Below are 14,034 nucleotides of genomic sequence, written 5' to 3'. Positions count from 1 at the left end.
TGGCATTCTCAGGTTTCACGATGCTGACATTCATTGTCGAGACGGATCACATGACCCTGGTCCACATTATCCACCAGGACCTTAATGACATGACGCCTCGGTTGCAGCGCATCCTCCTCAAACTCAGAAGGTACAACTTTGACCTGGGCTACACGCCTGGCAAGGAGCTCATCATTGTGATTACACTGTCCCGCTCCATCACTGTGCCCAGTGAACCTCCGAACGTCATCCGGCAAATTGAGTCACAGGTTGAGTCACAGGTGCAGCTGTGTGCTAGCACCCTCCCGGCATCTGATGAGAAGGTGATTCCTATCCGTGAGGAGACAGCCAAAGACCCCCTCTTGCAGCGTGTTATGCAACACATAGCCAATGGCTGGCAAAAAGGGCAGTGCCCTCAATTTTTCAATGTCAAGGACGACCTGATGGTGGTTGATAGTATCCTCCTAGAACTGGACCGGATTGTAATTCCACACAGTCTCCAGAGCTTGGTGCTCCGTCAAATCCATGAGGGCCACCTGGGTGTGGAAAAGTGCAGACGCAGAGCCAGGCAGGCTGTCTACTGGCCCGGGATCAGCCAGGACATCGCAAACATGGTCCTTAACTGTGCGACCTGTCAACGCTTCCAGCTAGCGCAGAGTAAGGAGACGCTCCAGCAGCATGAAATCGAAAACGCTCTGTGGTCCTAGGTTGGCATTGACCTCTTTCATGCAAATAGTCATGATTACGTGTTAATCATTAATTACTTTTCCAATTACCCTGAAGTAGTGAAGCTCTTAGACCTCCCATCTCGGACCGTCGTCAAGGCCTGTAAGGAGACGTTCTCCAGGCATGGTATCCCACTCACTGTCATGAGTGATAATGGCCCGTGCTTCAGCAGCCATGAATGGTCTCTGTTTGCCCAGGCCTATCAGTTCAAACACGTCACTTCCAGCCCACACTATCCGCAGTCAGATGGAAAAGTTGAGAAAGGTGTGCACATGTGAAGGAGCTCATCTGCAAGGCCGCGGATTCTGCTTCTGACATTCACCTTGCGCTGCTTGCGTACAGGGCGACCCCACTGTCCACTGACACGTCGCCACCTCAACTCCTGATGAACAGGGACCTGTGGACGACACTTCCAGCCATACACGTGCCCGACCTGGATCACCTCCCAGTGCTGCAGAAGGTGCAGCAACTCCGAGACCAGAAAAACAGGGCTATGATGCTTATGCCATCGATTTGCCCGTGTTGTCCCCGTCAGATACTGTTCGGGTCAAGATCCCTGATGGAGGCTGGTCAGCTCCAGTTGTCGTTGTTCGACAGGCTTCCCCCCGCTCGTATGTTGTGTGTCTGGCTGATGGTCCTGTTGTGCGACGAAACAGACGGGCACAGTGCAAAGTTGCCTGCCCGTAACCACATTCTTCTCCGATTCCTTCTGTTGTTTTGCCACCTCCTGATACCTCAAGTCATGAGGCCACCAGTCAGGCTTCAATCCCACCCATCAAGGTGCTGTCGTCCCCACCATCACCTCTCCAGCAGTCGACCAGGATCAGACGCAAGCCACAGAAACTGGACTTATGAACATTTGTTCTGTTTGCTATGTTCTGTGTTCTCTCATTAGACAGCTGTCTTCAGATGTACATATGTTCACATCCACTGCATATGTATATGTTAATATTGGCCTATTCTTGTAAATATGTTCACAAATGTCATCCAAACATTTAAAAAAGGCGGAGATGTCATGATATGCAGACACACATAATGATACTGTATACAGACAAGCAACTAATAGACACAGAGAACAGGACATGACCAATAAGCAGACAGGACACTCAGGGGTGGGATCTGACTATAAAAGACACGAGGCACTCACACTCCGCCTCTTTCCACTGATGAGCATCTAGAGAGTCAGTTACAATCTCACACCCCCACCATGTGGCTAAGAGCTCGTCTGGTTCAGTCAGACAGAGTAACCACACTTAAATTAGCAGAGAGTCAAACTCATAGAGAACTGTGCTATTAGTTCAATAAACCTGATTGAACTAGCTTCAAGGTCTGGAGTATCTTTTGATCTATGCTGCATCCAGTTGCAGCCAGTGTACCTAACACGACAGTTCACACCGGCGAATCTTCTGGTCCCCACTCGTTGACAGCGAGCCCCCACCGCTGGTTTCCCAATGGCGTGGGGGGGATTCAATGGGAAATCCCATTGACAGTGGCAGGCTGCTGCCCGCTGGTGGGAAATACACTGCAGGAGCATGGAAAATCTCCCCCACTACCCCCTACCCCCAGATAAAGAAGGGGCTGTCAAAGGCCTTGGAAGACTCCTGACTTGACAGAGCAACATTGGGAAGAGAGTCATTTTCTGGTGAAGCTTTGGCTATGAGGCAAGACAGAAATCGGGCATGTTCACTAACCATGACCCTAATAAATAAGATTAAATACATGCCAAATATTTCAGAACAAGTTATTGAAAATGCAGAATCATTTATTAGTAGAACTGTCATCAACTTCAAGAAAACTAATTACACTTTGGATGCAGAGGGAGTGCACGGCTCTCGCAGTCAATGTTAGGAGAAATCAGTATAAACCTCACTTCACTTGCCCTTGCTTTATGTGCGAATCACTTCAGCCATGCTGATAGGAAAAAATGAAATGGACAGAAATCAGCAGAATAGGACAATCCTGCACATGGACAACAGTCATCAAAATGTCTCAGATAGGCTGCATGTGGCCTCTGGACTGTAAGTTGCCCACCGCTGGTATAATGCCTTTGGGAACGTCAGGACACACCAAAGGGATTTACAGCCATTGCCCTTGAAATGTGGCCACTGTTGTAATGCAAGAAACATGGCAGCTAAACTATACACAAGCTCCCACAGGCAGTCATATAATCATACTATCCCTATAGTGCAGAAAGAGACCATTCGGCCCATAGAGTCTGCACCAACCCTCTTAAAGAGGACCCTAACCTAGGCCCAAGCCCCAATCTTACAACCCCTCATAGGGGTAATAACTGGAGCACCCGGAGGAAACCCACGCTGACTCGGGAAGAGAGTACAAACTCCACCCAGACAGTGACGCGAGGTCAGAATCGAACCCGGGTCCCTGGTGCTGTGAGGCAGCAGTGCTAACCACTGTGGCACCCTGCCACCCCAAGCAGTGATGTGAAATGATCGGACCATCAGCTTCCACTGCTGTCGGATAAAGGATAAATGTTCAGCTGGGTGAATTCCTGTGGTCGGCTTCAAAATAGTGCAATCTCTCAATCAATCAACTTCAAAAGATAAATGATCTGGTCAGCATAACATTGCCGCTGATGTGATCTTACTGTGCATAGACAGATTGTACGTCCCCGTCATACAAAAGTGACTACACTTCAAAAAGGGCTTAAGTGAGGGCAGCACGGTAGCACCGTTGTTAGCATTGCTGCTTCACAGCGCCAGCGTCTCAGGTTCGATTCCCAGCTTGGATCGCTGTCTGTGCGGAGTCTCCACGTTATCCCCGTGTCTGCATGGGTTTCCTCCGGGTGCTCCGGTTTCCTCCCACAAGTCCCAAAAGACGTGCTGTTAGGTGAATTAGACATTCTGAATTCTCCCTCAGTGTATCTGAACAGGCGCCGGAATGTGGTGACTCGGGGCTTTTCACAGTAAGTTCATTGCAGTGTTAATGTAAGCCTACTTGTGACAATAAAGATTATCATTATTATTATTAATTAGCTGCCCAACACCTCCCCAGACCCTCTGTAAAATTTCATTTAGGTTTGGATCGGATGTGTTGGCTGTGGGAAGGCTCCCGGCTGGATTTCAGGAAATAAGAATGCTGGTCCAAACTGTTATTTTCCTTTTGAACACTGGGACTGGGCTGTACAATCCCATCCAAAGTTCCCTCATACACCATTCTCTGAGAGAAAATAATATTCCTCATCTGTCTTAAATTGGCAAACCCTAGTTTTAGATTCTCGCACAAAGGAAACATCCTTTCCACATCTATCCTATCAACCCCTCAGGATCTTATGGGCGAAATTCTCCCCCCCCCACGACGGGTGGGAGAATAGCGGGAGGGCCTTCCCGACTTTTTTGACGCCCTCCCGCTATTCTCCCCCCCCCCCCGCCGAAATCCCGACACGAATCGCTGCCGCCGTTTTTTTACGGCCGGCAGCGATTCACAGCTGTTAGAAGGGCCGAAGTCCCAGCCCTTTACGACCTTTTTACGAACGGCAAACACACCTGGTCCTGCCATTCGTAAAAACGTCGTGACCACCTGGAAAAAAATAACCATGGCACCGATTGGCACGGCAGTACCACGGCCGTGCCAAGGGTGCCATGGGCCCGCGATCGGTGCCCACCGATCGCGGGCAGCGGGCCCGATGCCCGCGCACTATTTGTCCTTCCGCCGCCCCGCAGTATCAATACGCGGGGCGGCTGAGGGGCAACCCGGACCGCGCATGCGCGGGTTTCGCGCAAAAACGCGATGACGTCACCCGCGCATGCGCGGGTGGAGTCTTCCCACCTGCGCATGCGCGGCTGACGTCATATGACGCGTCAGCCGGCGCTAAGTCCGACAAGCGGGCTTAACGATTTTCGTTAAGCCCGACTTGTCGGGGCCTCCGACGTCGGGCTGCTAGCCCCGACGGGGGACCAGAATCGGTCCCCCGTCGGGAAGGGGCGCGATGCCGTAAAACCCGCCCGGGTTTTACGGCAGTTTGACGATTTCTCCCGTTTTGGGAGAATTTCGCCCTATATGTTTCAACTGTGTCAACTAAAATGGGAGCCAGAAAGGGAATTTGAATGATGTGGAGATGCCGGCGTTGGACTGGGGTGTGCACAGTAAGAAGTCTTACAATAGCAGGTTAAAGTCCTACCGATTTGTTTCGAATCACTCGCTTTCGGAGCGCAGCTTCTTCATCACCTGAGGAAGGAGTTGCGCTCCAAAAGCTACTGATTCGAAACACACCTGTTGGACTTTAACCTGGTGTTGCAGGGAATTTGAATGACCTGCCTGGAGGGGTTTATACATCAAAAAGTAAGGTAAAGTTGCCAAAGTCCCAGGTGACCATAGGCTGCTTTCCCCTTTGAGGGGGAGAGCTGACTGGTGGTGATTTAACCTGAGGATCACCACACCTCAGGTGAGGGGCAAGGTTGAGAAGACAAGGCCATCATGAATAACCTCAGCTGGTACGGGATTTGAACCTGCTTTGTTGACCTTGCATCACAACCAGCTGTCTAGCCAACTGATCTAAACTGGCCCCTTAAAGGGGGGATATCATCAAAAGATGGATGTCATGAATGCCAAGATAGACAGAAAAGATGACTTGGCACTATTTGAGGGATGGATGGGGAATTTGCTCTGCTGTCCAGGCCAATGTGAACCCCTGTCAACTCTGAAAAATACGTTAACTGGTCATTAGAAGATTACTGCTCATGCGATCTTCCAAATTGGATGTTGCACTTCCCTCCAATACAACATAGAACATAGAACAGTACAGCACAGAACAGGCCCTTCGGCCCTCGATGTTGTGCCGAGCAATGATCACCCTACTTAAACCCACGTAACCAGTATACCCATAACCCAACAATCCCCCCATTAACCTTACACTACGGGCAATTTTAGCGTGGCCAATCCACCTAACCCGCACATCTTTGGACTGTGGGAGGAAACCGGAGCACCCGGAGGAAACCCACGCACACACGGGGAGGACGTGCAGACTCCACACAGACAGTGACCCAGCCGGGAATCGAACCTGGGACCCTGGAGCTGTGAAGCATTGATGCTAACCACCATGCTACCGTGAGGCCCCCCAACAACTGTGACAACACTTCAGAAAGTGCGGAGGTTCTGAAAGTCATTTTTTTCATGAAGCAGTTGTAATGACAGCCTTGACAAAATTGCTGGCACCTGAGAGGAAACATTTTTTTTTGGATAAAATAAAATTGTTATGAGTCTTGTTTAAAATATTAATTAAGACTGGAATTGAAGACTGCTCAAACTTGTCAGCTCATTTCTACTTATCAATTATATCAGCAGTTTAAGTACTGCTTTCAGCTGCATTAAAACCTAATTAATCCCCATTTATTGAAAACATCCTCCTGCTAATGAACGTAAAATAAAGAACAGCTTGTATCAATATACTGTATCTGCCATACTTTGAATTATTGCCTTGAATAAAAAGAGAAAGTATCTTTACGACGAATATACACCAGAGAATTAACACAAGACACTTGCACATTTATCATGAAACAAAAGCAAAATGCTGAAAGGCATAACGCTGTTTCATGAACACAACTGAGGGGAAATGGTTTTTGATGCAGGAAAACTCTCGAAATCCTAACCACATATTCGAACTTCATTGTAGTAAACTTAACCATGTAAGTTTGGAATTTCACTTTCCTTGAGCTGACTGTTTTCAGCCCAATTTGTTTACCATTGGACGATCCGAATCAAAAGGTTGTGGAAATCTAAGCATAAAATTAAATCCAGTGCAAATCGAGTTTCCACAATAATTTGACCTAGTTTAATAAACACGATACTGCAAATTTTCCCTGCCCACCATCCCCTATCCCCACCCCCCCCCCCCCCAGATTGAATTATTCACTATTGATTCCATCCATTTGCAAACCACACGTTCTTATCATTTGCAAAAAATGTATGCACCTAAAAATAAGCTAAGACACGAATAGACTTGTTTCAAAAGCTTTTAAAGGCTTGTTTTTAATTTATGGAGTACTATCGCTTGCAAATATAGCTTTGAAAAGCCAATTTCAGTAATTTAAAACCTGGTTAGTCACAAGTGGATTGAAACTATTGATTAAATACGCTTATCTTTGTGATAAATCCATTTTCAGCTGTATTAAAATTGTACCAGACTACTAATCATAAATATAATCAAGGAATATGTTTTAATGCAAGAGGTTTTGTTAATTCCTTCTGAAATTCTGCCTGACACTGCAGGTTCATGGAAGAATTAATGTTCTACAATATAATAATTATAATCTTTATTAGTGTCACAGGTAGGGTTATATTAACACTGTAATGAAGTTACTGTGAAAATCCCCTAGTCGCCAGACTCCGGCGCCCGTTCGAGTGCACTGAGGGAGAATTCAGGACGTCCAATTCACCGAACAAGCACGTCTTTCGGGACTTATGGGAAGAAACTGGAGCACCCACAGGAAACCCACACAGACGCAAAGAGAATGAGCAGAATCCGCACAGACAGTGGCCCAAGCGGGAATCGAATCCGGGACTGTGGTGCTGTGAAGCAACAGTGGTAAACACTGTGCTACCGTGCTGCCCACTATGCAATATATATGCAAATATATTGTAGTGAAAACTTGAGAAAAATTATTTTGAGCAGATAGCGCCCAGATTACTGACTGTGTACTAAGTGGAAACCTTTTGCCATGGGTATGCAACTTCCTCGGAATGACAATCAACCATTCCATACCAACTTACCTGGGGTTAAACTGTAAAGCACCTGTCTTCCTTGACTTTCCAGACTCAGGCTGTGAGACTCAAGAAGCAAAGAGCATCCGTGGCTCCAGTGACGAAGGGCAAATGGAGCAGAGTGAAGGAGGATACTCCACCTTTTTTTGGCACTAGCTGTGGACATTGGTGGGGGTGGAGTTGCCCAGATCTGCTGCTGGGGAACCAGGAAGTTACAGGCAATAAATTAATAGGTTGCTTGTTAGGCCTGGCTTCGAGCATTTCCAATTTCCATCACTCCACCACTGGTCTCATCTGACTGAGCCCTCAGCTCTATTATTCCCTCCATAAACCTCTCTGACTCTCCCGCTCTCTCTCCTTCTTGAATAAGATCCTTAAAATGTGTATTGACCAAACGTACGGTCATCCATTCTATTATCCCATCACATGACTTGGTGTCAAACATTGTTTGAGAATCGTTCTCATGAAGCCACTTGTGATGGTTTATCACATTACAGGTAGAACAAATAAAAAATTATCAGTTGCTGGTGTTGATGTTGAAGGTCTGCAGTATTGTTGAAATGAAAATGTTAAGTATAAGTTATGGAGCTTCCAAGACTCGGAGAAGGCTTCGACTGGAGATCAAGTTCAGCTTCCCTTGCTTTGATTTGAATTGAATTGGAGAGCCTTCCCAATTTAATCACATCTTAACCTTCGCAAATAAACCAAAGAAGGTCACTCGAGCACAAGGGATACTTGTGAGGTCGAAGGCACAGTCTACATCAGGCTATTTTAACCTCAGAACAGGAGGAAGCCATTCAGTTTGTTCACTATTCCATCAGGTCATGACTGATCCATTTCATAACTCTGACTTCCTTCAGTAACCCTTCATACCCTTTCTTACCAACAATCTATCTCACCTTTGAAATTTTCAGTTGATACCCATGCTTTCACATTTTTTTGTGGGGAGAGAGTTCCAGTTTTCCACTCTCATTTTTATCAAGAACTATTTCATGATATCAACCATAGAACATAGAACATAGAACATAGAACGATACAGCGCAGTACAGGCCCTTCGGCCCTCGATGTTGCACCGACATGGAAAAAAAAACTAATGGCCATCTAATCTACACTATGCCCTTATCATCCATATGCTTGTCCAATAAATTTTTAAATGCCCTCAATGTTGGCGAGTTCACTACTGTTGCAGGTAGGGCATTCCACGGCCTCACCACTCTTTGCGTAAAAAACCCACCTCTGACCTCTGTCCTATATCTATTACCCCTCAATTTAAGGCTATGTCCCCTCGTGCTAGCCACCTCCATCCGCGGGAGAAGGCTCTCGCTGTCCACCCTATCTAACCCTCTGATCATTTTGTATGCCTCTATTAAGTCACCTCTTAACCTTCTTCTCTCTAACGAAAACAACCTCAAGTCCATCAGCCTTTCCTCATAAGATTTTCCCTCCATACCAGGCAACATCCTGGTAAATCTCCTCTGCACCCGTTCCAAAGCTTCCACGTCTTTCCTATAATGAGGCGACCAGAACTGTACGCAATACTCCAAATGCGGCCGTACCAGAGTTTGGTACAGCTGCATCATAACCTCATGGCTCCGGAACTCAATCCCTCTACCAATAAAGGCCAACACACCATAGGCCTTCTTCACAACCCTATCAACCTGGGTGGCAACTTTCAGGGATCTATGTACATGGACACCGAGATCCCTCTGCTCATCCACACTACCAAGAATTTTACCATTAGCCAAATATTCCGCATTCCTGTTATTCTTTCCAAAGTGAATCACCTCACACTTCTCCACATTAAACTCCATTTGCCACCTCTCAGCCCAGCTCTGCAGCTTATCTATGTCCCTCTGTAACCTGCAACATCCTTCCGCACTGTCTACAACTCCACCGACTTTAGTGTCGTCTGCAAATTTACTCACCCATCCTTCTGCGCCCTCCTCTAGGTCATTTATAAAAATGACAAACAGCATCAGCAAAACATCATTTCCAAGTCTCACCCCCTTTTTCTGGACTTCCCCACCAGAGGAAATAATTTCTCTCTCTCTATCTACCCTCTGAGAATCATTTCTGATCTTAAATAATTTCTTAATGAGCAATATTGCTTCAAGCAATGTATGTTGACTGTATGAAGCTGAGGTTGAAGATAGATAGGGAGGAGGTGGCAAAGGTGAAAAATGATTGACTTCCATCCAAACATGTCATGGATTTGGCAGAACAGATCTGGCAGCAGAGATGTTCAAACTACTTTCAGGCTCAAGTCTTGTTTAAAATCAGCCAAATAATACTAAAATAGACCAGCCAGATCTATTCCTGGGGAGGAGGGGGGACGCCCTTGCCTTTGCCTCCCTGATTGCCCGCCGTAGAATCCTGTTCGGCTGGCGGTCAGCAGCACCACCCAAAGCTGCAGACTGGCTGTCCGACCTCTTGGAATCCCTCCAAATGGAGGAAATCGAATTCGCCATCCGAGGGTCAGACGACGGCTTCCACAGAACGTGGGAGCCATTCATCCAATTGTTCCAGGACCTTTTTGTGGCCAACGAACAAGCAGATGAGTAGCCAGGCATCCAAGAATCAGGGGAAAATAGCCGAGGCGGTAGAGGAAGGGATAGACCGGGGGGGGGGGGGGGGGGGGGGGGGGGGGGGGGGTAACAGCTAGGCCTAAGAGAAAAGAGAGGTGAACCACAGGAGAAGGGGAGGGGAGGAAGGTGGCAGAAGTAGGGGGGGAGAGAAGGGGACGAGACAGGGAACAATAGAGGGGAACCACAGAGGAGGGGGGGAGGCAAGGGAATGACAGCCGGCAGGAGGGCACGGGAAACGATAACAAATTTGGCAGCTAGAGGAACAGAGAGCAAGGAAAATACGGGAGAAAGACAGGATGAACGGCTGAAGCGGAGGTGAACGCGAGACGACAACGACAGCGAAAACCATCTGGAAGAAGCAAGTGACAACACCAACACCAGATCCATTCACTTATTGCCCTCTGTAATTGTTCTGTAATTGTTTCCCCGGTGCCAAAATGTATATGTACCTCCCCAGTTTCATCCCCCCCTCCCCCCACAAACAGATGCCTACTTATGTGTTAAAAATAATATTGCCAAGTGTATTAGTGAGAGGCAGCACGGTTTTCTGAAGGGGAGGTCATGTCTCACTAACTTTTGAGGAGGTCGTAAAGATGATTGATGCAGGTAGGAATTTTGTCTACATGGACTTCAGTAAGGCCTTTGACAAAGTCCCTCACGGCAGACTGGTACAAAAGGTGAAGTCACACGGGATCGGGGTGAGCTGGCAAGATGGATACACAACTGGCTAGGTCATAGAAGGCAGAGAGTAGCAATGGAAGGGTGCTTTTCTGATTGGAGGGCTGTGACTAGTGGTGTTCCACAGGGATCAGTGCTGGGACCATTGCTGTTTGTAGTACATATAAATGATTTGGAGGAAAATGTAACTGGTCTGATTAATAAGTTTGCAGATGACACAAAGGTTGGTGGAATTGTGGATAGCAATGAAGACTGTTGAGGATACAGCAGGATTTAGATCGTTTGGAGACTTGGGCGGAGAGCTGGCAGATGGAGTTTAATCTGGCAAATGTGAGGTAATGCATTTTGGAAGATCTAATTCAGGTAGGGAATATGCAGTGAATGGTAGAACCCTCAAGAGTATTGACAGTCAGAGAGATCTAGGTGTACAGGTCCACAGGTCATTGAAAGGGGCAACACAGGTGGAGAAGGTAGTCAAGAAGGCATATGGCATGCTTGCCTTCATTGGCCAGGACATTGAGTATAAAAATTGGCAAATCATGTTGCAGCTGTAGAACGTTAGTTAGGCCACACTTGGAGTATAGTGTTCAATTCTGGTCGCCATACTACCAGAAAGAGGTGGAGGCTTTAGAGAGGGTGCAGAAGGGATTTACCAGGATGTTGCCTGGTATGGAGGCCATTAGCTACAAGGAGAGGTTGGATAAACTCGGTTTGTTCTCACTAGAATGACGGAGGTTGAGGGGCGACCTGATAGAGGTCTATCAAATTATGAGGGGCATAGACAGAGTGGATAGTCAGAGGCTTTTTCCCAGGTTAGAGGAGTCAATTACTCGGGTGCATAGGTTTAAGGTGCGAGGGGCAAGGTTTAGAGGAGATGTACGAGGCAAGTTTTTTACACAGTGGGTAGTGGGTGCCTGGAACTCACTGCCGGAGGAGGTGGTGGAAGGTGGGACGATAGTGATGATTGAGGGGCATCTTGACAAATATATGAATAGAATGGGAATAGAGGGATACGGATCCCAGAAATGCAGTAAATTTTAGTTTAGACGGGCAGTATGGTAGGCACGCGCTTTGAAGGCCGAAGGGCCTGTTCCTGTGCTGTACTTTTCTTTGTTCTTTGTATAGAGTTGCTGTTGTTGAGCTAATGCATAATACCCTACCAGTTATTTTATTCTAATTTTTTTGTTTTTTTTGTTTTGTTTATTGTGCGTGTTCCCTTCTCTTCTATGGATGTACATATATTTTTTATTCTGTGTACATAATGGTAAATATACTTTGTTCAAAAACCCAATAAAAACATTTCTAAAATAATATAGGCCAAAATGAGGTGTGCAGGCGTTGGAGGGGGCAGGGGAGGGGGCAGGGGAGAGGGGGGGGATGAGCAGGTGGCTGTTGTGTAAAGAAAAAATACCTGTCAATATTGGCTCAATTTGTAATTGAGTGCCAATTAGTACCAGAGTTGCCAACTGCACCCAAAGCGGAAACTCTACCCCAGGATACGGCAGCATGGTAGCACAGTGGTTAGCACAGTTGCTTCACAGTTCCAGGGGCCCAGGTTCGATTCCCAGCTTGGGTCACTGTCTGTGCGGAGTCTGACATTCTCCCCATGTCTGCGTTTCCTCCCACATATGCAGGTTAGGTGGATTGGCCATGATAAATTGCCCATAGTGTCCAAAAAGGTGAATTGGGGTTACTGGGTTATGGAGATAGGGTGGAGGGTACTCTTTCTAAGAGCTGGTGTAGACTCGATGGGCCGAATGGCCTCCTTCTGCACTGTAAATTCTATGATTCTATGATAGTTATTTAGGAAGGGAAGGACTCCAAATTGTAACGACCAACACCACTGTCCCAACATGCTTGATAGTCAATGAAATCATTTTGAAGTGCAGCTAAAAAATATATTCCCATCGCAGAATAGCTACTCTCAACAATGAACTTTTGAGTTGAAGTAATGGTGCAGTACAGGAATGGTCCTCCCATTCAATTTAGTAACAGGATGTTGTTTCTTGAAAACCATGCCACTGTAACTGCTGAAAACCTTATCATTATCGAACTTACATGCCATGGAGACAAGGGTTGGACGCGCACTCATCTACATTATGTTCACACTTCATTCCAGCAAATCCTTTCAAACAGATACAGCTGTAGCCACTGATAGCGTCAATGCAGGTTCCCTTATTGTAGCATGGAGCAGCCGCACAGTCATTAATATTAACCTCACATCTGAGACCTGAAAAAGAGAAAACACGGGCATTTCAGCTCTGCTTCAAGTTAGTCCACCAACAGATTCAGTTCAGCCTGCTTGTGCAAGTGTTTGAGAAACAAGACAGCAACATTATTTTTCAAGTTAGTGAGAATGGGCATTACCCAAACGCAAATATATAGATGTTGTTGAAAAAATGTGAAAATAATATAATAAAAGTAACATAAGGATATCATATAAAATAAGCAGAACCTCAAAGGTAATAATTTCTGATAATATACCTTAGTCACAAGCAACTGTTGGATAAATACGATTTGAAATTTAATGCATGGCTCAGAGACAGGTATGGGGAAAATTGATTTAGATTCATGGGGGGCTGGAACCATTGTGGGAAAAGTGGATGCTGTATCCTTTGGACTGTCTTCTTCTGAACCATGCTGAGATCAGTGCTCTGGTGAGTTGTATAAAGAGGGAAATAGAAAGGGCTTTATATTAAATAGTGGGGGTGAGGGATCAACTGAGTGAAGATGTGATAAATTAGAGAGAGGACACAGCAAGAGAGCAATAAGGGCAATGGTAAATTGGAGCATGGCAGGAAGGGACAGAGTGTACGAACTTAAGAGTGAAGATAAGGCTAGATGTTGCATAAATAGTAAAAAGACAGATCTAAAGGCTGTTTATCTGCATGTAGAATTCCAAGCAAAATGGACAAATTAATTATCACATCATATAGAAGTAAATCTGTGTGATCTGATAGCCAGTACAGAGACATGGCTGCATGGTGACCCAGTCTAGGACTTGATTATTCAAGGATACGTGACATTTCTGACCACTTACTTCCTATCTGTCTTTTTTTAATTCAATTTTCTCTTTAGTTTTTTTATTCATCCACTTGGCCCCACAAGTAGTTGACCTGATTTTGCCTTTTAGTGGAATACATTTCTCTTGATCTTGATTGATTTTCCCTTTGAAAGATTTACAGTTTTTGTGTCCCTCTGCTTTTTCCAGTTTATCTTCTGTTGGCCCACCTGCATTCCCTCATAGTTTATTATTGTCCAACCTATTGTGGTCTTCGGCCTTAGTCCTGCTTATTAGCTCAGAGCTAACTGTGTAAAATTGGGGCTCAAGAACTGGCTGGTCCTTGGA

At 46.1% G+C, this 14,034-nt stretch overlaps 1 protein-coding gene across 18 annotated transcripts in view; it reads right to left on the bottom strand.

The window, feature by feature from the left end:
- The window catches only part of eys (eyes shut homolog), a 3,376,609-nt gene that overhangs the window by 1,096,740 nt on the left and 2,265,835 nt on the right, over positions 1-14,034 (bottom strand). For all 18 annotated transcript variants that reach the window (XM_038800705.1, XM_038800706.1, XM_038800712.1 and 15 more), the window contains one exon: positions 12,744-12,915. In XM_038800705.1, coding sequence (XP_038656633.1) covers positions 12,744-12,915 — 172 coding nt within the window. The remainder of the gene's footprint in view (positions 1-12,743; positions 12,916-14,034) is intronic.

Source organism: Scyliorhinus canicula, chromosome 6 (genome assembly GCF_902713615.1).
Source record: "Scyliorhinus canicula chromosome 6, sScyCan1.1, whole genome shotgun sequence".
NCBI lineage: Eukaryota > Metazoa > Chordata > Chondrichthyes > Carcharhiniformes > Scyliorhinidae > Scyliorhinus > Scyliorhinus canicula.
This window is presented reverse-complemented; position numbering and strand designations above follow the sequence as displayed.